The sequence below is a fragment of the Callithrix jacchus genome, chromosome 3 (genome assembly GCF_049354715.1).
Source record: "Callithrix jacchus isolate 240 chromosome 3, calJac240_pri, whole genome shotgun sequence".
Classification (NCBI taxonomy): Eukaryota; Metazoa; Chordata; class Mammalia; order Primates; family Cebidae; genus Callithrix; species Callithrix jacchus.
The window spans coordinates 22,200,739-22,222,550 of record NC_133504.1 but is presented as its reverse complement, the minus strand read 5'-3'; the positions used below and the strand labels follow the sequence as shown (position 1 = coordinate 22,222,550).

General features: G+C 42.1%; 1 protein-coding gene across 6 annotated transcripts in view; it reads right to left on the bottom strand.

Annotated features, from left to right (window-relative positions):
- Positions 1–7,793: 7,793 nt before the first annotated feature.
- SH3RF1 (SH3 domain containing ring finger 1) overlaps positions 7,794–21,812 on the bottom strand; it is a 195,741-nt gene continuing 181,722 nt past the window's right edge. For all 6 annotated transcript variants that reach the window (XM_017970151.4, XM_035292667.3, XM_008992468.5 and 3 more), the window contains exons 11-12: positions 21,447–21,805; positions 7,794–10,204 (exon numbers count right to left, since the gene is read on the bottom strand). In XM_017970151.4, coding sequence (XP_017825640.2) covers positions 10,036–10,204; positions 21,447–21,805 — 528 coding nt within the window. In that variant the 3' untranslated portion in view covers positions 7,794–10,035. The remainder of the gene's footprint in view (positions 10,205–21,446; positions 21,806–21,812) is intronic.

Genomic DNA, 21,812 nt, shown 5'->3' with positions numbered 1-21,812 from the left:
GAAATTGGTTTTACTCAAAAGGACATTTTTGCTTTATGTCTTGTAGCACCCTTGAGTGCTTTGAAAAAAGGAGAAAGTAATTCCATTAAGCTTTCAATTTTCACTGGCAAAAGAAATGAACTAGATGTGATTGGAAAGATAAGGCACTGGCCTTCACTTGGACTGACCTTGCTGCTGGGGTTGGGGAATAAGAAGCATGGCCTTTGTTCCAGAGATGCCATTTCATCTTTAATTAGGGGGCCAGAGGGCCATTTTTTTTCTTCATAAACCCCAATCTCACTCTGCTGAGAAAATGTCCATTAAGTTCACAGTAGGTAGATCATATGATCATCATCCTAACAGCTTTGGGAGTCCTGTGCTCATGCTGGTGACCCTAAGTGGACTATAGAGTGTGGTTAGGTGGAGCTTGGTGGCTCACGCCTGGAATCCCAGCACTTTCGGAGGCCGACGCGGGCAGATCACGAGGTCAGGAGTTTGAAACCAGCCTGGCCAAGATGGTGAAACCCCATCTCTACTAAAAATACAAGATTAGCCAGGCGTGGTGGCAGGAACCTGTAGTCCCAGCTACTCAGGAGGCTGAGGCAGGGGAATCAGTTGAATCAGGGAGTCAGAGGTTGCAGTGAGCCGAGATTGCACCACCGCACTCTAGCTTGGGTGACAGAGCTAGACTCCATCTCGAAAAAAAAAAAAAAGTAAATAAAATTAAGAAAATAATCTCTGTTGCTCAAAGATGTTTTCATGTAACGAACACACTCAAATCAGAAGCTGGATACAGTACTGCAGTGTCATGTTTTATATCCTTTTTGTGGGTGATCACTTACAAATAGAGTTTTGGCAAGGCATGGTAACTCATGCCGATAATTCCAGCACTTTGGGAGGCCAAGGCAGGAGGATTGCTTGAGGGCAGGAGTTTAAGACCGGCCTGGGTAATACAGCGAGACCCCGTCTCTATATACACACACACAAATATTTTAGTCTTTAAAATGGAACTGTCCAATATGGTAGCCATTACCCACTGTGGCTATTTAAATGTAAACTGGGCCAGGTGCACTGGTGCATGCCTAGGGGTCCCAACTACTTGGGAAGCTGAGGTGAGAGGATGGCTTGTGTCTGGGAGGTCAAGGCTGCAGTGAGCTATATGATTGTGCCACTGCACTCCTGCCTGGGTCCTCATTCCCCCCCAAAGAATAAAACTTAAAAAATGATTAAACTGATTAAAATTCAATCCAATAAAAAGTCACTTCCTGATTTCTTTGGTTTCCTTGTTAAAAAAAAAAAAAAAAAGTACTTCCTCAGTCACAGCAGCCACATTTCAAGGGTTCAGTAGCCACATGTGGCTAGTTGCTATCATATTGGACGGCACAGGTATAAAACATTCCCATCGCGGTTTGGAGGAGCTCTGTTGGATAGTGCTGCTTTAGAGAACATGTATTGATAAAGTCGTTCTCCTGTGCTCACATTTACATATTCAGAATGCCCATTTGTATAGCAATCCAATGTAATTTTTAAAATGTCATCAGACCGTTTTAGCTATCAATTAGGCCTTGCGATTTAACAGCCACCTGGATGCAACAGACTGTTCTCCTTCAATGGTGGATCTTCATAGATTCCACCTTCAAATATAATTGAATTCTTTGAAAGTTAAACTTGAGAATCCGCAGGAAGAGCCAAAGAAAGCTTATAGTCACAGTGCCAGCAAGGACCCTCTGAATTTCACATCTTACTTGCTCACTTTCTGCTCTGTGAGAGCAATCTTGTTCTGTTGTTTCTATTCACCTTCCTGCCAAAAGCAGCTCTATTGAGGGGGTGCGGCATTCTTCATGAACCAACAGGAGTGGCTGAGATCTGTGAGCTCACATTTGCCCAGCAGACAACCTTTGCTGTTGATCTCTCATCTTCCAATATCTGGATGCTGAGCTATGTGTTGAATATTTGAATCTGTTTCCATGGATGGTTAAGCAACGTGCTTGACTAGAACTGCTGATAACCCCTCTGGCAGCTTCTGTAGCAGGAGACACTGGAGTGACAGCCACCTGCAGAGTCCTGGCTGGTTTCAGGTTTGTCCTCAGATGAGAACTCAGTTTGGATGCATGTACCATAGAGTCATCTTTGGTTGACACTTTTCCTTAGTTTTGCACCATGGAAGCAGTCTCTCAGGGGTTTTGCATCTTGGGAATACATGCAGAGGTACCAGTAGCATCTTATTATTGATTCAGATACATGCCAGATTTATACTGTAAGGCCCTTCTCATGGGTTCCATTGCACCATAAAATATGTCAGTTGGTTCTCAATTTCCCAAAGTAAAGGCAGAGAAGTAAAAGTTAATCCTTTGTGGAAAGGCAATCTCAGGGCTATCTTGAATTCTTAAAGGTAATGTGCTCTGCATACTTATAAAAGGAGAAGAAATTCGGTGTCACTCTCTAAATGATGTCATTTTCTGTCTGCTTTTGAACTCAGCCATTAAATAATTAATTCTTCTCACCAAAGTTGGTATCCCTTGTTTTCTAAGTTAATTTCAAACATTTCATTTTCCTAAAACAATTTTAATATTTGTCTCCTTTCCTTACTCTCTTCCCTTCTAAATATGCAGCTTCTGTAGAAGTGAGGGACTTTACTTTTGATATAGGAGTTAAGAAGAAATGATTTAGGCAGATAGCGAGGGTATGGAAGTTCTTGGTAAGGCTTTTATTTTTTTTATTAATTTTTAAATTTTTATTTTTTTTTTTGAGACTGAGTCTCTCTCTGTTGCCCAGGTTGCAATGCAATGGCGATCTTGGCTCACTGGAACCTCTGCCTCCTGGGTTCAAGTGATTCTCCTGCCTCAGCCTCTGGATTAGCTGGGATTATAGGCATGTGCCACCATACCTGGCTAATTTTGTTTTTTGTTTTTTGTTTTTTTTTTTTTTTTTTAGTAGAATCGGGATTTCTCCATGTTGGTCAGGCTGGTCTCGAACTCCCAATCTCAGGAGATCTGCCCACCCCAGCCTCCCAAAGTGGTGGGATTACAGGCGTGAGCCACGGCACCTGGCCTCCCCTTCTAACTTTTTACTAAATGGTAGCGTACTGTCCCTTACCTTTTCTGTTTAGCTGTCTCAGAGATGTTTCCATATCCATGCATAATTTCCTCATTCCTTTAAGGTGATGCAGTATGCTGTTGTATAATTTACCATAATTCATGTAACCATTTCCATATTGGTAAGCATTTAGGTCATTTCCAGTATTTTGCTATTATAAACAACACTGCAAGTAATATGGCACACTTGATGAATAAGTATATTGGGACAAATTCTTAAAAGTTGAACGGGGTTGGGCGGGGTGGCTCATGCCTGTAATCCCAGCACTTTGGGAGGTTGAGGTGGGCGGATCAACGAGGTCAGGAGATCGAGACCATCCTGGCTAATATGGTGAAACCTCGACTCTGCTTAAAAAAAAAAAAAAAAAAAAAAAATTAGCTGGGTGGTGGCACACTCCTGTAGTCCCAGTTACTTGGGAGGCTGAGGCAGCAAAATTGCTTGAACCTAGGAGGTGGAGGTTGTGGTGAGCCGAAATCAGGTCACTGCAATCCAGCCTGGGCAACAGAGCCAGACTCTGTCTCAAAAAAAATTACATTGCCATCAGCAAAATACTGAATGTCCCTCATTTAGCTAACAGTTATTTCAAATTTTTAGAAAATTCCCATTTTATAGGTAAAAAAATTTCATTGTTGTTAATTGCATTTACATTGGGAATTAGGTGAAATATCTTTTAGTGTGTATATATATAAAAATAATATAGATAACTCTAGAAATATTTACATATTAAAAAATATGTATTTTTAATGAACTGTCAGTTTATATTTACACCAGTCAGGTTGGTTGCGGCAAAGACTACAGTAGCTTGGACTCAAGAGGTTTATTCTCAAATAAATTATATTCAGAGAGAATTAATTCAGGTGGCATGAAGCCTCACATTTACCAGGGTATCATGTTCCTTTCTTCTCCAACCATCTCTTCTGTCTTAAAAGTCACCTATGTTCTAACAGTAACTATTAAAAAATCTAAAAAAAATGTTTTAAAGGTACCTATAGCTTGTATAATATTTTAAAATTTTCTGTATATTGTCTCAGCATCAAAAAAAAAAATAAATAAATAAATCAACAGGGCCCTTTCGGTCTGCGAAAAGGCTGCTCTTTCAGGGTCTAGCCAGTTCTTGAAGATAAGGAAGGGTCCAGTGGGGAGCTTGCCTTTGATATGCAAACAAATCCACCCACAGCCACACCTCGGTTCTCAGGATTCCTCTGCCTTCATCATCCCAGGGCCAGATACCAGGCAACCAGAGACCACCCCTATAACCTAAAGCCTGCTGACATTATTCAAACTAGCCAGTTCTTTTTTCTGTTTGTTTGTTTTTTGAGACAGAGTCTCGCTCCGTCGCTGGGAGCCAGGCTGGAGTGCAATGGCGAGAGCTCGGGTCACTGCAACCTCCACCTCCTGGGTTCAAGCAATTCCCCTGCCTCAGCCTCCCGAGTAGCTGGGACTACAAGCGCGTGCCACCACACCGAGCTAATTGTTTATTTTTAGTAGAGGCGGGGTTTCACCATGTTGGCCAGGATGGTCTTGATCTATTGACCTCATGATCTGCCCGCCTCGGCCTCCCAAAGTGCTGGGATTACAAGGGGTGAGCCACCATGCCCGGCATCCAACTTGCCAGTTCTTAACTGTTCACCCTGCCTGCTATGCCTTTCCCGCTGGAACCTAATAAAGGCAGGGACTTGAACCTTTCCTTTCCTTCGGGCCACTCTGGTATCTTTCGCACAGGGCCCTGCTTGGTGCACCCTGCCTCCTGTGAGTTCAATAAACTTTGTTTTTTCTGAGCCTCTCCTCTGTCTACTGTTATGGCCATAGCTGACTGTCCATCTCATAAAAGACCACAAAGCATGGCTCAAGATAGTTGCGGGAGTACCAGCCTTCCAGTCCTCACGGCAGTTTCGAAGGGGCGAAAACAAGATGACCAAAAGGTGTGTTCCTCCTCCTACCCCCTTTTTTGAGAGTCTTGCTCTGTCGCCCAGGCTGGAATGCAGTATCGTGATCTCGGCTCACTGCAACCTCCGCCTCCCGGTTACGAGCGATTCTCTTGCTTCAGCCTATGAAGTATCTGGGATTAAAGACATGAACCACCACACCTGGCTAATTTCTGTATTTTTAGTAGAGATGGGGTTTCACAATATTGGTTGGCCAGGCTGGTCTCAGACTCCTGACATCAGGTCATCCACCAGCCTCGGCCTCCCAAAGTGCTGGGATTACAGAGTGAGCCACCACCACACTCTGCCAAAAATGAGCTTTTTAACTAAGCACCAAGCTTGGATATCAGTTGATAAGAAAAAAAACTGAAAATATTGAGAGACTTTTGGCAATTTCTGTCACAAATCCTTGGTTAATGTTACTCTGGGGTTTTTGTTCTCATTTGTAGAAGTTTTTTATACGTAAAGGAAATTATTTCTTTGCCTGCTATAGGACTTTTGTTTATTATTTTGACTCTGATTATGGTATTTTGTCCTGTAACTATTTTGATTTTTTTGTAGTCGAATTTATCAGGGTTTTCTTTACTTATATTTTCTTTTATGTTTGTTTGTTTGTTTTGAGACGGAGTTTCCCTTTTATTACCCAGGCTGGAGTGCAATGGCATGATCTCGGCTCACCGCAACCTCCGCCTCCTGGGTTCAGGCAATTCTCCTACCTCAGCCTCCTGAGTAGCTGGGATTACAGGCACGCGCCACCGTGCCCAGCTAATTTTTTGTATTTTTAGTAGAGATGGGGTTTCACCGTGTTGACCAGGATGGTCTCGATCTCTTGACCTTGTGACAATCTCTTGACCTCGTGATCCACCCGCCTTGGCCTCCCAAAGTGCTGGGATTACAGGCGTGAGCCACCACGCCCAGCCTACTTATAGTTTCTAAATTTTGAATCACATTTAAAAATGTCTTCTCATACCAAAGTCTATCATGGCTTCTTCTAGTACTTTCTCAAGGATTCAGAACTTGAAAGACTCATCCCCAAAATGAAAGACCTCATGGAACCAAATTTCTAATCTAAGGTGTAAGCAATAGCAGTGGCAGCTGGCTCACTGGCTGGGATAATTCCATGATCTTTGGAGACTTACTCAATAATAGTATTGAATGGAGACTCAAAGATTAATGCCACTCGCATGTGCCTTCAGCATGGTTACAAAGCCTGGATCGTCATCCTACAGTAAGAATTTGCACTGAGTGAGATGCAGGTGGTGGTTCTGAAATGGAAATCTAAATAGACAAATCGGAAATTTATTAGCAGCAAACACAAAAGGAATCTAAGGAGTACCTGAGAGAAGGTATTTTAAAACTGTCCCTGTTCACATTGGCAGGTGACTAATCACTCTAACAGCTTCTTCCTGCCTCTGGTGATACTAATGGGCAGGGCAAAGTCCCCCAGCACACCCCATTACAGCCTGCAGCCACAGGGAGTGAGGGCTGCGCTCCTTTGCCTGGACATGGTTAATCTCTTACAAATATCTTGTGGATTTTGGTAGGCTGCTAATTATTTTTCTTGGAAAAGAAGTAATTTAAGCAGGATGCTACATTGATAATGACAGAATTTAATTGATTCAAAAACACATTTTTAAAAATTTGATGAATACACACAAGGAGTTGTTAGTCAAACATCTATTAAACTTAGTCAAACATCTATTAAATACATTTTCCAAACTTGAATTCTAATGTTGTTTATAGCTCAGCATTGAAATATTCACAGAATTGAAAGTGCTTCTGGAAGTATGCAAATGTGTTCTATTATCATACGAACAAAAACTTAAACGCATAGCAGTTGGGAACATCACCTTAATTTGTTCCTTCTTTTTTTTTTTTTTTATTCACCAGCCCACATTTCTATTTTTTTTTTTTTAAAGATGGAGTTTCACCATATTGGTCAGGCTGGGTCTTGAACTCCCAACCTCAGGTGATCGGCCTGCCTTGACATCCAAAGTGCTTGGATTACAGGCATGAGCTACCACATTTGTTCCTTCTAAAACCAATTAGACCCCCAAAAAAGCATTATATCTTATACTCCAAGAGAGTGAGATGAAATATTTGAAACTAGAGATACAATTTGCACCGAGTGCAAATTAAACATTAAAACAGCACTTTTCAAAAACAGTGAGATTCTCTCCTTTGCTTCTCACCCTCACCCAGCGGGGTAGAAGGCACACTAAGGAGGAAACTAAGTATTAATCAACTTGCCCAGGTGACTACAGAGATAGTTTCCGGCAAAGCTACAATACAACCTAGAATTCCTGATTTTCAATTCTGATGATAAGCAATTTGACAGTAGCCAAAAGTTAATAGAAAAATAGTTTTTAATATGACTTACATGGCCCTTTCATTTCATGGAAGATGAAAATCGTGGTGAATCTAAAGATTTTCTCCACAAGCCATGCTGAGACTTACAGGTTATCACATGGTTGGTTATAGGTCTGCTCCTTCTACGGCTAAGAAAACTTCTAGCACTAACCAGATGACTTTAGTAACCAGAAGAGGAAGAGGGAACACAAGTGCCATACACGACCTTGTGCGACTCCACAAACTCTTTTTAAGCTTCTTGGAGAAATAAACAAGGTTTGTAAGTTGCAGAGGTAAAATGTACATCATCACATTCTGGCAGACATCTTCTGTTTGAGGTGTATGCAAAGAATTTTTGTGAGGTACAAATTAGGTCAAATTTGTGTGTGTGTGTTTTTTAATTTAAAAAAGGAAAATTTTAAGGATTGACACAAGGGACACACAAAGGTTGAACATCAAATTTTAATCTTGAAACCGTTTATCCAGTCCTCAAATTATTCACATGAAAAGGAATGATAAATTGCAATTTTATCATTACCATATCACTGTGTAACAAGCCCCTGTTAAAAAATCTCCCTCTACTCTCTCCAAAAAACCAATAGAAAACCCATACATTATATTACCTAATGATCTATGAACAGATGAAATTTTAACCAACTTTATACCAGGAAATTATGAACAGAGGTACTTCACTCACATAGCTCAAAATATGGAGAAAAGACAGGTAAAAAAAATTATCTTAACCTGTAGTAGTCTTTTTCTTTTTAAAATTTTTATAAAATACACTAATTTCCCAAAATAAAGAATATTATGACACATTGGTGTCAACTTACACAGATGAAAGCTGATGCCAGCTTTTTTCCTAACTAAAGTTCATTTCACCAAACCCTTATATATTACATGAATATCCAAGTAAAGTATTTTTTAAAAATTCAACACACAGGAACATAATATACAGTGTTTTATTTTTTTAAAAAAGGTTAATTTAGGAATGATTTCATTTTCAACCATATAATGTATCTTTAAGACCATGAAACCTCTTGCCATTGCAAGAAGACTTTTCAGTTCATGTTTTAATTTCCCAGTTTTAATTCTTAAAAGAAAAAAAGATGAAAGGGTTTATTATCCATTTCCCATGAGAAAACTGTGGTAAGAATCTTACTCACTACCAGGCTGTCTTCCCTCCTTTTGTTTTCCAGACTACCCAGATCCATGACTGCGTGGCACCATAATGAAATCGGTGGGAGAGGCCAATGACATCAAAGAATGGATATAAAAAGACAGGCTCAGCTGGGTCCCGCCACAATTGTAAGGTGTGGGCACATTCGCTCTCACCAAGCCTTCCAGAGCTCCACAGTCACAGAGCAGTCTCCTGGTTAACTCATCCTTGATGTCTGTCTGCTGGGAGGACATAAAAGAGCATTTTCACTAATGACTTGGGTAGTGGCTAATGGATGCCTTAGCCAGAGAGGGAGTGAGCGCACTGAAGAGACCTGGGTCAGCAGTGGCTTTGGGGTAGAGAAGAGAACACTGTTGATTTTTACACCCCCTGAATTGGTCGATTCTGAGTACAAACTCACCTTAACAGGAAATCGCAATGAAATATACACACCATGCACAGTCTATATCACTGTGGGAATCCAGTAACACATGCAAGACATGAGGAAAGAATCACAACGGATGATTATGAACTTTTCACAGTGTTTCTTACAGCCTTTGACCTAACACTTACCACTACTATCTCACAAATGTTTCACTTGTGGCCTGGGCATGCAGATCGGTTGGGGTAAAATGGGAAATGACGCTTCATAGCCATTCTCAGACAGTGAATTCAACTTCAATTTCCCCTACTTTCCAACCAAACAATTGAGTTGCTTCTGCTATAAAACTAAACATATTTCTGAATACATTTTGTTCAAGGGCTGTGCTATGTTCTTTCTCATCATTTCAGTGATTTCGTTCTAGGAAAATTAAAAATCCATACAATTAAATTGAGGACTAGATCTTCAGGGTGATTCTAACCAAACTAGAAAGACAGGGAATCACTAACTTCTCTTCTCTCAAGTTTCTCTCTACCCCAGGCCCTAACTGATACTCATTTGTATGTCTGGTTTCCCAAAGAAGAAAACCAAATTAGAGAACGGGCATTTCTAGCTTAAAGAAGCAAAACATAACCCCAAAATATAATGGTAGCAGGGAGGAGGGGAGGGGAAGATGCATTCACTCTATGTCAAAATGAATCTCTTGCTCTCAACAGGAGATAATCCAGCTTCTCCTTAGCTATCATTTCATAAATTAATAATTTCTTAAAATCATAATCCAAAGAATGTATCTATTATAAGAAAAGTTCAAGTTTAAAAAAGCAAATAAATTAGTTAAGCCTTGTAAACAATTGTCCATTTTAGTTACATATCTTAAAAAAAAAAAAAAAAAAAGGTTTCTCTGTGTAGTAAATCAGACAGTACAAGGCACACCTTACACCTCCGAATCCAGACTGATAAAACCCACACAAACACCTTCTTCACTCTGCTGGCTGGGGGAACTGTGCTGGGGCATGGGAGTCACGCACCAATCCTTTGCCCATCTCCTGACCATCTGGAAGTCCACCAATGTGCTCTTTCCATTAAGTTGCTTTGTGCTATTTTGTCATGTGAAGTGATTTTAAGCCTTCTCAGTGTCAGTCTCCTCATATGTTTTCCACAAAGCTTCCTGGGAAGAGGCCAGTTTTCCCATTACGTTGTAATGTGCCTTTGAACCAGCCATCCTCTCGCTTTTTATGAACAAACACAATATCTCCTTCTTTAAGTTCAAGTTCTGCCTCACTCTGAGGAGGATAGGAAACCACCACCCTGTGCCTAGAAAAGAAAGAGATTTTAGTTAAGGCAATTCAAGGCAGTTATTTTAAAAAATGGTGTACTGTTAGTCTGCATGAACCTTCCACATGAATAGGACATAACATTAATTCGTTCATGATGGTAAAACAACTCAAAATGCTGCTATTTTCTGTTTCATAGAGACTCAGTACTAACAAAGACCGGCCTTGGATATGTGTGTCAGTCCACTACTGATGGCCCAGACTGGTTCATTTGAGTGACCTTTATAAGGCGAGCCATCCTTGTTCCCTCCCAGTAATTGTATCTTGGCCATAAAGGAGAGTTTCATTTCATTTCCTGGGAGGGCCATCATTTCTGTCCCTCCCTCTTCTCCAAGAAAACAGGAGTGAATTTATTTGATTGGCAAGACTGAGGGAAGTAGCTGAGCAGGGAGGTTCAGTCCTCACTGAACCACCTGGCCACAGGCTAAGGAGGCTCTGCTCCACCTCTGTGTTGTAAGCACAGAGAGGTCAGGAAAGTGAGTCTGGAAATCTCTCTCTGTGTCCCTTACACTGGGGTTTGACATGGGTGAGGCAGCAATTCTGAGGAAGGTAATCTACCCCACATACCCAAATTATCCCTTGGGAAGGCAGCCCCAAGGTCCAGATATGGAGGGGAGGGCTGTGACCACAAATTCAATCCACTACTAACAGTAATGAGGTTGATATTCTGATCTCCACTATTCTGACATTTGTGTCTACTTCTCCCTGGTTCAGAATTTGAATGTTAGTGGGAAAGGTGTCATTATTGCTTAAAAACAGCAGAAGCCTAGTTGGCTTAATATTATCTACGCCCCTGCCTCCATGCTCCTTAGCTTTCCTATGCAGAATTACAGCTTGTAGGAAACCAGAGGGAGGTGACTTGTTTTACGTTCTACATCCTTTTATCCTTTGCTATTTTTCCAGCATTCTCTCTCTCTTTTACTCCTCTCAACAAAAGGGGAAAAGAATGGTGGTGTACAGCAGCCAACCTCTAAGATGGCCCCAATGATCTTTGCTTCCTGTTATTAACACTCTTGTAGAGTCTCTTCTGATGCATAGGGATGACCTGTGTGACCAATAAAATGTCACAAAAATGACAATGGGATTTCTGAGGCTAGATCATAAAAGACATTGTGGCTTGCACTTTACTTTCTCCTGGATCAGTCACTCGGTAAAATTAGCCGCCATGTTGTGAGGACACTCAACATCTATGGGGAGGAAACACATAGTAAGGCACCAAGGCCTCTTTGCAAAGGTCTAAACTAACCAGACAACAGCGATGTGACTAAGCCACCTTAGAAGTGGATCCTTCAGCCCCAGTCGAGCATCAGCTCAGGCTGAGGTCTTCGCTACAATCTCAAGAAGTACTCTAAAGCCAGAACCTCCCAGATAAGCTGCTCCATAATTACATGACCCACAGAAGCTGTGAAATAATAAATGCTTATTATTCTTTTAAGCCACTGAGTTTTGGGGGTGACTGGATGCATGGCAAAAGGTAACTAATAAATGGATCTTTCACTGTTTGATGCTAAGTAATGAGTATTCAGTCATAAAGGTGATTTTTGGTTTCTACTTTTATTTGGTTCCCAAAGTCAGAAAATGAGTTTACAGCCTCATGGTACCCACTCCTGAAAGTGAAGAATGTTATGGCTTAAAAATGATAGCCATAACAAATTCTATACAACTGCCCCCAAACTTGTGAAACCCATTACAGCCTGTTCCTTTCACCAATTCCCATTCCATATAAACCAGAATCCATTTAAGAAAGACCATAGCGAGAGTCCCAGACTATTACACTGAAAAAACACACCTCTGCAAAGGAGAAGTTGCAGCTCGAATAACCTGAGCTCCTTTGGCACAGGACCAAATTACTGTCCAAGATCTGAAGCAAAAGCACAGCTCGGAAGTTGACTTACACATCAGAGAAAGGTTCAACTAATTCAAAGATGATTATCCATAGACCACAAGGCTGGGGTCGGATCAAGCACAGAATGAGGGAGGAAGCATGGCATTGTGGTAGAAACCCCGCCTAAGGGCTGACACAGACTCTAAGGTCAGTTAGAGCAGCTTAACTTTGAGCCAGTTATCTCAGCTCTCTCAGTCTGTTTCCTCATCTGTAGAATAGGACTGTAATGAGCTAACCAAGTACGATGCTCTTAGCATGGTGTCTGACAAAGAGTTCAACCCTAAAATATTAGCTCCCATGATGATCATATGGCTTAGACAAGAGTAGGCAGAGACCTGGAGCTTCAAGGAGGTGAAGGATGGGCCAGTCAGTGGCTGGACATCTCTAACTAGGAAACAAACTCAGACCACAACCTAAAGCATTTCCTGACAATGAGATCTGACAAACTTTAGAATGACACAGTTAGGGTTTCAGAATCCCTTCTCTGACATCTTTATTTCGAGACGGGCTTTGTTGCCCAGGTTGGTGTGCAGCTGTACAATCACAGCTCACTGTAACCTTGACCTCCCAGGCTTATCTGATCTAACTGAACTTCCTACCTCAGCCATCTGGCTGGGACTACAGGTGTGTGCCTCCATACCTGGCTAATCTTTTTACTTTTTGTAGAGATAGCATCTCACTATATTGCCCAGGCTTGTCTTGAACTCCTGGGCTCAAGCAATCTTCCAGCCTCAGCCTCACAAAATTCTGGGATTATAGACCTAAGCCACTATTTGACACCTTTAAAAGCAAGACAAATAATTTCATCATGAATTTATCTGAAAGAAGGATCCGGATGACATTTCTCAAGACTAATATCAACATGCTAAAAATCCTGATGTAATTGCTGTTTGGGGCAAGTTAAAAATTTAAGGCAAAGCTTTATAATTCTGGGAAAAAATGTACAAGTGACTCAGAACATATTCAGAGCAGATTTCTCATGAGATACATTCCCTACTTGTTCTCTGTGAGCTGCCTTAAAGGTGAGATGGAATAAAAACGGTTATTGAAAAACTTGAAGTGAATTAGATTAATATATGCATTTTAGAAAATGCACTAAACCAATTTTGTCAAAAAATTTTTGAACTAGAACTGCTGCTGGGCTAAGAACATACTCTTCCTGCCAAGTTCCCAGTGGGAGCAAATTTTCATTGCTAAGTTTTATAAACCTCTGGGGGGGAGGGGGTGGGTGGAATGAGAAACCCTGTGCATAATGGAAACTGTGACGCAGTCTTGATCGTATGAAGACTACCAGGTGCAGAAGTAATAGACTCTACTTAGAAATCTTCCAGCTCAGGTCCTGATCTTGAGCCTTGTGAGGTAGTTTGCACAGAGTTTTCTAATACAGATTTGTAAGGCCAAATTCTGGGCATAACTGGCCAACTATTTCAGGCATTGAAAGGCTTTGCCAAGTAGAACATTTACAGAGCAACAAGCAGATGTAAGGCGCAGCTGCAGAGGCCCTTCACATCTGCTGCTCCACCCTCTGCCTCACTGGGATTATGCTCGTCTTTATACAAACAGGGCTTTGGGGAAGTTCTGAACCTCAGAAGTGAATGACTACTCTCCCATGACCTCCATGGGAGCTGCTGATCTATCTTCAAGATCCACACGGCATCCACTCCTCTTCATTGTCACTGTCACTATCCTGGTTGATAACTTCATTACATTCCACTTGATCAAATATATATATATATATATGTATTTTTTTTTGAAACTGAGTTTCACTCTTGTCACTCAGGCTGGAGTGCAATGGCACAATCTTGGCTCACTGCAACCTCCATCTCCTGGGTTCAAGAAATTCTCCTGCCTCAGCCTCCTGAGTAGCTGGGATTACAGGTGTGTGCCACTGCACCCAGTTAATTTTTGTGTTTTTTTTTTTTTTGAGATGGAGTCTTGCTCTTGTCACCCTTGTTAGAGTGCAGTGGTGTGATCTTAGCTCACTGCAACCTCCACCTCCCAGGTTCAAGCCATTCTCCTGCCTCAGCCTCCTGAGTAGCTGGGATTACAGGCGCCCGCCACGACACCCAGCTAATTTCTTATATTTTTAGTGTCGAGGTTTCACCATGTTAGCCAGGCTGGTCTCAAACTCCTGACCCTGTGATCTGCCCGCCTCTGCCTCCCAAAGTGCTGGGATTACAGGCGTGAGTCACTGCATCTGGCATCCACCTAGTCAAATATCTACCTGTCTTTCTTGCCTCAAGTCTCTTCCTGTCCCCAACCCATTCTATGAAGAACTCACATATTAATATTCTTAAGTGGCAACTCTATTTGCAGCAACCCACTGCCAAAAAATCGTTAACAGCTTTACAAAGCCTGTGAGCAAGGTTAATCCTCAACCTGGTATGCAAAGCCCTTGGTGATCAGGCCTTAATCTCTTTTTACAGCTGTAGATACTATTATCACCACAAACGTCTCAAACACTCCTCTAAGCCTGAACATGTCCTCTACATAGGGCCTTTACCTCTCCCACTCCATATCTTGGCTCATTCAGTACCTTCCAGTGGGAATTTCATTTGACACTATCTTTGCCCATCCACACCCTATCACTCTCTCAAAGCCTGGCTCCAATTCTCCCCTGTGAAATCTCCAGCCCCATGGCTGGAGGCAATTTCATGCTTGACTAAATCCCAGAGGCCTCCATGTATATGTCTTATGGCACTTAGCACAGTCTACACTGTATTATTACCATCTGTGTCCCTGTCTCATTTATTCTACCAAACCATAAGCTGCTTGAAGGGTGGGATGATGCTAAATGCACTTTATATGCCTCATACTACTTAGCATAGTATGTTCAATCCTTAGCAAGCATGTCGAGTGGCAAAAAAGGCCTAATTGTATAGAAAAAGTATTTTTAAAAATGTACCCAACTCCTGAAAAAGGAATGAAATTCTGACACGTGCTAAAACAGGGATGAAGCTTGCAAACACTATGCTGAGTGAAATAAGCTGCGTGCACACAGAAGGACGACTACTGCATGATTCCACTTGTGAGGGGCCCAGAAGTCACTCACAGGGACAGAAAGTAGAAGGGTGGCTGTAGGGCCTGAAGGAGGGGGAATGAAGGATTAGTGCTTAATGAATTCGGATTCACTTTAGGATATGAAAACGTTCTAGAAATGGATAGTGGTAAGTGGTTGTATGACAACATGAATGTACTCGATGCCACTGAATTGTACACTTGAAAAATAGTAAAATTTCATGTATACTTTACCACAATTTAAAAAATAAGATACATGAATGAATAAAAATTTTTGTTGAAGAAAAAGGAAAGGAACCGGGCGCGGTGGCTCACACCTGTAATCCCAGTACTTTGGAGGCTGAGGCAGGCGGATCACTTGAGGTCAGGAGTTCCACACCAGCCTGGCCAACATGGTTAAACCCTGTCTCTACTACAAATAACAAAAATTAGCTGGGCATGGTGGTGCATGCCTGTAATCCCAGCTATTTGGGAGGCTGAGGCAGGAGAATCACTTGAACCCAGGAGGTAGATGTTGCAGTGAGCCAAGATTGCACCACTGCTCTGCAGCCTGGGTGACAGAGCAAGACCTTGCCTCAGAAAAAAAAAAGGAAAAATGTATAAAGCTGATGACTGGTAGCTTGGTTGGAAAGCATGCCCTGTTCCCTTTGAACAGAGCACTGTGGAGGCACTGCGGGGTGACCAGAGTGGCTCACAGAGTAGGTCCTGAATGGCCTCTGCCTCTGAGTGGCTCTGTGACCTTAACTCTACTATTGGTGATAACTGTCAAGGTGGAATTCAAGAAAGAGTCTTGCAGTATAAAGAAGCTCCATGGACATCCAATGCTATGGTCTTTTAGCTTCCATCAGAATGGACATTTGCCATCTTTTATTAGTATACATTTCTCGCTTCCCTTATTTTTCTGGCCTCTAGTGATTTCCGTAGTCCATATATTTTCATTTCTAATTGCCCCTGGTAATAGCCTAAATTGGCTCCCCTGTTGCTCTGGGAGGCACTCAGTCCATCACTCTGACCTGGGTGAGTAACCACTTACTGCTTTCTGCCAGTTGCCACAGCAATCTAATATACAATTAAGTATTTCACTGGCAAAACCAAACTAGTTCCCTTTGTAGCTTGCTCCAAGTCCAAGTAAATTATGTCCATTGCTTCACCCAGTGGGCTCATTGTCACTGACTCAAAGAAATTAATCATGCTGGTTAAGCCCAGCTGCCTTTCTGTAAATCTCTCTTTATCCAATTTGTATGTTTCCAAGTGTTCTAGCTGAATCCCTGATATCAATGATCATACATAGGTTATTGTTTTTGTTTTTTGCAATTTAGGAGCTGAGCTTATAGATATGTGGTTCTCAGTTTAATTACTAAATTTAAAAATACACACAGATAAAGATGACTTGCTGTGTCTCCCTGAACCCTTTATATATATATATTTCTTTAGCAGAAAAATAAACCTGTCACATACTTTCTTTGTCATCCCTTCTGAAATATTTTCTTTCCACTTTCTCTTTGCAATTTCCTAATTATTTTTTCTCAATCCCTCTAAAATAGAGCCTAAAATATCTGTTCTATTATTTCTGCTGTCATCAATTATACATTTTCTGCCTCCAGGATATAGTGCTATATCTGGCTTGTTTTCTTCAGTCTAACAAACACAGAAGAAACCTTTTGTTCCTCAGAATTCTCTCTGCTCACACCAAGACCTGTCAACACACTTCAAGGTTCATCCTTCCTTATTATGAGATTGTTTAAGTCTTTATACCACGTGGTTGGTATTGGTTCTTGCCACTGACAGCACTGGCTGCCCCAGTCATTCTTTTTATTTTTGAGACAGAGTCTTGCTCTGCTGGGGTACAATGGTGCGATTTCAGCTCCATTGTACCACAACCTCCGCCTCCCAGGTTCAAGCGATTCTCTATCTCAGCCTCCCAAGTAGCTGGGATTACAGGTGCCCACCACCGCCATGCCTGGCTTTTTTTTTTTTTTTTTTGTATTTTTAGTAGAGACAGGGTTTCACCATCTTGGCCAGGCTAGTCTTGAACTCCTGACCTTGTGATCCACCATGTCCGGCACATTCTTTTACTTTAGACATATGAGACAGGGTCATGGTTTGAGAGGAAATTTTATGCTTGTTCTCATTCTAATCTGTAGATAAATCTTATCTCATAGTGTCCCAATAATATACATTGAAAAACATTTCTATGAAATTCTATGAGTAGAATTTCTACCAAAAGAACCCTGGGCTCCTTCTGTATTTTACCAGGGCAAGAGTTGTTGATGTCTGTATTGTAAATCAAGAATTATTCCTAGATCCTGAAATGTTTTCTCAATCATACTGATATACAAGTTAATCTTTCCTTCATTTTCAGCAATGAGCACTTTTTATTGTGTTGAAATGTCTAAAATATGAAAACAAGTAATCTCTAAATTCTATACTTGGTGGCTTTTAATTAAGCATTTCATTCCTAGTGAATAACAGAACATTTTCCTATACGTTTCCACACGTTTCCTGTTAGTTTTACCGCGAGGCAAATCTGAGAATCCAAGGTAAATAAATACTATTAGCATCACTGTATGAAAGCAAGGTCTGTGGAAAGTTGGTCAGATTGGCTATTATATTTAATATTCCACTGAACATATGGATTATAAAAATATAAACTTGGATAGATGTCTTCTCCAAAGACCCATTTCCTACTTATAAAAATTCAAATGGTTATACAAAAAAAAACCTGCAAAAGAATTCCAGTGTGCTCGGGCCCATCTGCCCGCCATTAAATTCCCCATGTTCCCTATCTGATGTACATCCCCCGCTCCCTGAAACTCTGTCACCTGTCTGCGCTAGCAATTCCTCCTTTTCAGATGAACTGAACAGCAGGAGCCTGCTGTTAGAAAGGAGCTCCTCTAAGAGGAAGGGACTAGAATGCAGAAGCCACAGAGACCGGGGACATCTGGCAACTGAAAAGGAACACATTAGGGGAGGGAGGCTGCAGTGCCCATGCCAGTGTCTAGGGAGAGTCTGGGCAAAGTCAACCATCACTCAAAACAGTCACACAAATACCACAAATGAGGGGGAACACAGGAGAGATGCCCTCAGGGCTTGAAGGAAAAACTGCAGATCAATGCCTGGAGGGAAGGAGGGAGGGAGGCTTTGTGACCAAGAGAAGGCAAACAAGTAACTGGACCAACTCCAGGGACAGAAGGTGCTATCCCTGGAAAGCAGACCAATACAGCAGGAACAAGGTTGACTCGCAGAATACAAGATTCAGTGAATTCTGGACAAAATTTCAAAGCTTTACTAAGAGCACAACAGATGACAGGAAAGAGAAAATGATTTCATTTGTAGGGAGAGAACATTTTGTTAGGGTAACGGCTCATTTTAAAACTGGTTTCTATAGAAAATTATTGTACAGCACTATAAAGATAAATATCAGAAATTGTGGCTGGGGGCGGTGGTTCACGCCTGTAATCCTAAACACAAAGTGTTTAGGCCTCCCAAAGGAGGCCGAGGTGGGCGGATCGCTTGGGCCCAGGAGTTCGAGATCCCCCTGGGCAACATGGCGAAACCCCATCTCTACTAAAAATACAAAAAATTAGCTGGGTGTGGTGTTTGCCTGTAGTCTGAGCTACTCAGGAGGCAGAGGCAGGAGAATCACTTGAACCTGGGAAGCAGAGGCTACAGTGAGCCGAGATTGCACCACTGCACTCCAGCCTGGGCAACAAAGTGAGACTTCGTCTCAAAAAAAAAAAATCATAAATTGTGAGCTTTGTATTTAATGTACATAGGTTGTTTGACATTTATTCTTTTCCATTTTTCCTAGTTTATTTGTAAGTAGAAAAAGTGTGCCAAAAATATGAATGCATGCCTCAGGTTTTGGTGGATACAAATATACCTATGGCTTCATCTGAAATACAGAGGTAAGGTGAATTTAAGGCATTTAAAAACATTACACTCTATAGTAACATTTCAAGTCAGCAACATAGAAAATGCTACCAAAAAGGCAGTACCTCCACAAAGTAGAAATTTACTTTAATTATGAAATGCAGGCACAGAGGAAACGAAGCTCATGGAAACAATAGACAGATGACACTTAAGACAAATACTATATATTTCTCTGGGATGTAAAAATAGTCACATATTGTGAGTATACTTCATGATGCTTTCCTATGTAATGAGTAGTGCTTCACCGTTCAGTTTAAATAATCCTAGTAGTTATTTGTCTCATTAAATATGTATTTTCTTTCCTAACACATTCCTAGAACCCCAGTGGGGTATCAAACAGAACTGCTCCCTTTTATAAGAATTATTCAAGGCTGGCATCACTGACAGGGCTTATTACTCTGAGTGTAACTGAATTAAGTCACTGGGTCAGGAGGAGAGTCAGAACTGAGACGTAGAACTTAGCCACATTCTTCTCGCTCAGGAAGAAGAATAAGCGAGTTCTTGGCCAGGCACAGTGGCTCATGCCTGTAATCCCAGCACTTCAGGAGGCCAAGGCAGGAGAATGGCTTGAGTCCAGGAGTTCCAGGCTAGCCTGGGCAGCATGGAAGACCCCGTGTCTTTACAAAAAATCCAAAAAAATTAGCTGGGAATGGTGGCACAGGCTTTAGGAAGCTGAGGTGGGATCAATTGAGCCCAGGATGTTGAGGCTACAGTGAGCTGTGACTGCACCACTGCACTGAAGCCTGGGCAACAGAGCAAGACCCTGTCTCAAAAAAAAGGAGAGAGTTCTCTTAGCTAATAGAATTCTCTAACTTAAGTTTGTCTGACCCGCGGGCATGCAGTGCAACACAAATTTATAAACTTTCTTGAAATATTGTGAGGTTTTTAAAAACTCATCAACTATCATTGATGTTAGTGTGTGTGTGTGTGTGTGTGTGTGTATAATGCAACATATTTTTAACATAATATAAATTTATTTATGTATTTATTATTTAAATTTTTTTTTTGAGATGGAGTTCTGCTCTGTTGCCCAGGCTGGAGAGCAGTGGCACGATCTCCTATCACTGCAACCTCCACCTCCCAGGTTCTCAAGTGATTCTCCCACCTCAGGCTTCCAAGTAGTTGGGATTACAGGGACCTGCCACCATGCCTGGCTATTTCTTTGTATTTTAGTAGAGACAGGATTTCACCACATTGCTAGGATTACAGGTGTGAGCCACCATGCCCGGCCATATTTGTATATTTTATGTGTGGCCCGGGGAAGCCAAAAGATTGGACACCCCTGCTCTGGTTGCTTCACAACTAGCAGGAAATGATGCAAACTTTTAATTAAAAAGGCAAAATATTAAAAAAAAAAAAAAAAAAGACAGTGATTGCTGGCAAAGAAATAGAAACAAGAAAGAAGTCAATCCATGAAGAAGTTCCCAGTGATTGACAATTTTCACCTGGATACGATTCTCGCATGGCGGAGTGGAGAAAATAAAGGAAAAGAAGGCTGGGGACCAACCCATTAAGAAACCTGGAAGGTGGCCGTGAGCAATGGCTCACGCCTATAATCCCAGCACTTTGGGAGGCCGAGGCGGGTGGATCATGAGGTCAAGAGATCGAGACCATTCTGGTCAACAAGGTGAAACACCATCTCTACTAAAAATACAAAAAAATTAGCTGGGCATGGTGGTGCGTGCCTGTAGTCCCAGCTACTCCGGAGGCTGAGGCAGGAGAATTGCTTGAACCCAGGAGCCGGAGATTGCAGTGAGCCGAGATCGCGCCATTGCACTCCAGCCTGGGTAACAAGAGCGAAACTCCATCTCAAAACAAACAAACAAAAAACCAAGAAACATGGAAGGGGCTGGGCGCGGTGGCTCATGCCTGTAATCCCAGCACTTTGGGAGGTTGAGGCAGATGCATCAGGAGGTCAGGAGTTCAAGACCACCTGGCTAAGATGGAGAAACCCCATCTCTACTAAAAATACAAAAATTAGCTGGACACGGTGGTGGGTGCCTGTAATCCTAGCCCCTCAGGAGGCTGAGGCAAGAGAATTTATCAGACTACGAGGTAGCATCCCAGGGAATGTGCACCATAGTCCCCAGGAAAAAAAACCCAGGAGGTGGAGGGTGCAGTGAGGTGAGATTGCGCCACTGCACTCCAGCCTGGATGACAGAGCAAGACTCTGTGGAAAACAAGAGGAGGGGAGGGGAGGGGAGGAAAAAAGGTAAATGGTAAACAGAGTGTGTATGGCAACTGGGAAAAGAAATTCAGTGCTTGATTATTTTTATAAGCTCAGTTTAAAAACATTTAGGAGGATGTGGCAAAACATCTTAAACGTTCCAGCATAAAGCCTGTTGTTCATTTTCTAATTTTTTTCCTGGAACGAAGTTGAACTCACCTTTCACAAACAACAGGTCTCGACTCATTTAAGACAGGACCCAGGGAGGAACAGGCCTGGCGAGGCGGTGGAGCGATTGGGACGGCGGAGTCCAGGGAACTTGCCTTCCTGTGAAAAGCATCCTGGGCCAGGGCTGCTCCCGCCGCTGCAGTCGTGACCGGTCCGTCCCCGTCCACAGGGCAGGAGCCCGCCCTGCCGTGGCTACCTCCTGGTGGCAGTTCAGGCCCCACCGCCCCCTGGAGAGGCAGCTCTGCACTGCCCAGCTCCACTTCCAGGGTGGGCGATGCTGGAGGAGACAAGCGGGGCTTCCGTTTAGTGGAGGCGCCAGAAAGCAACTTCAACAGACCCTTTTTTTCTTTCTGGAAA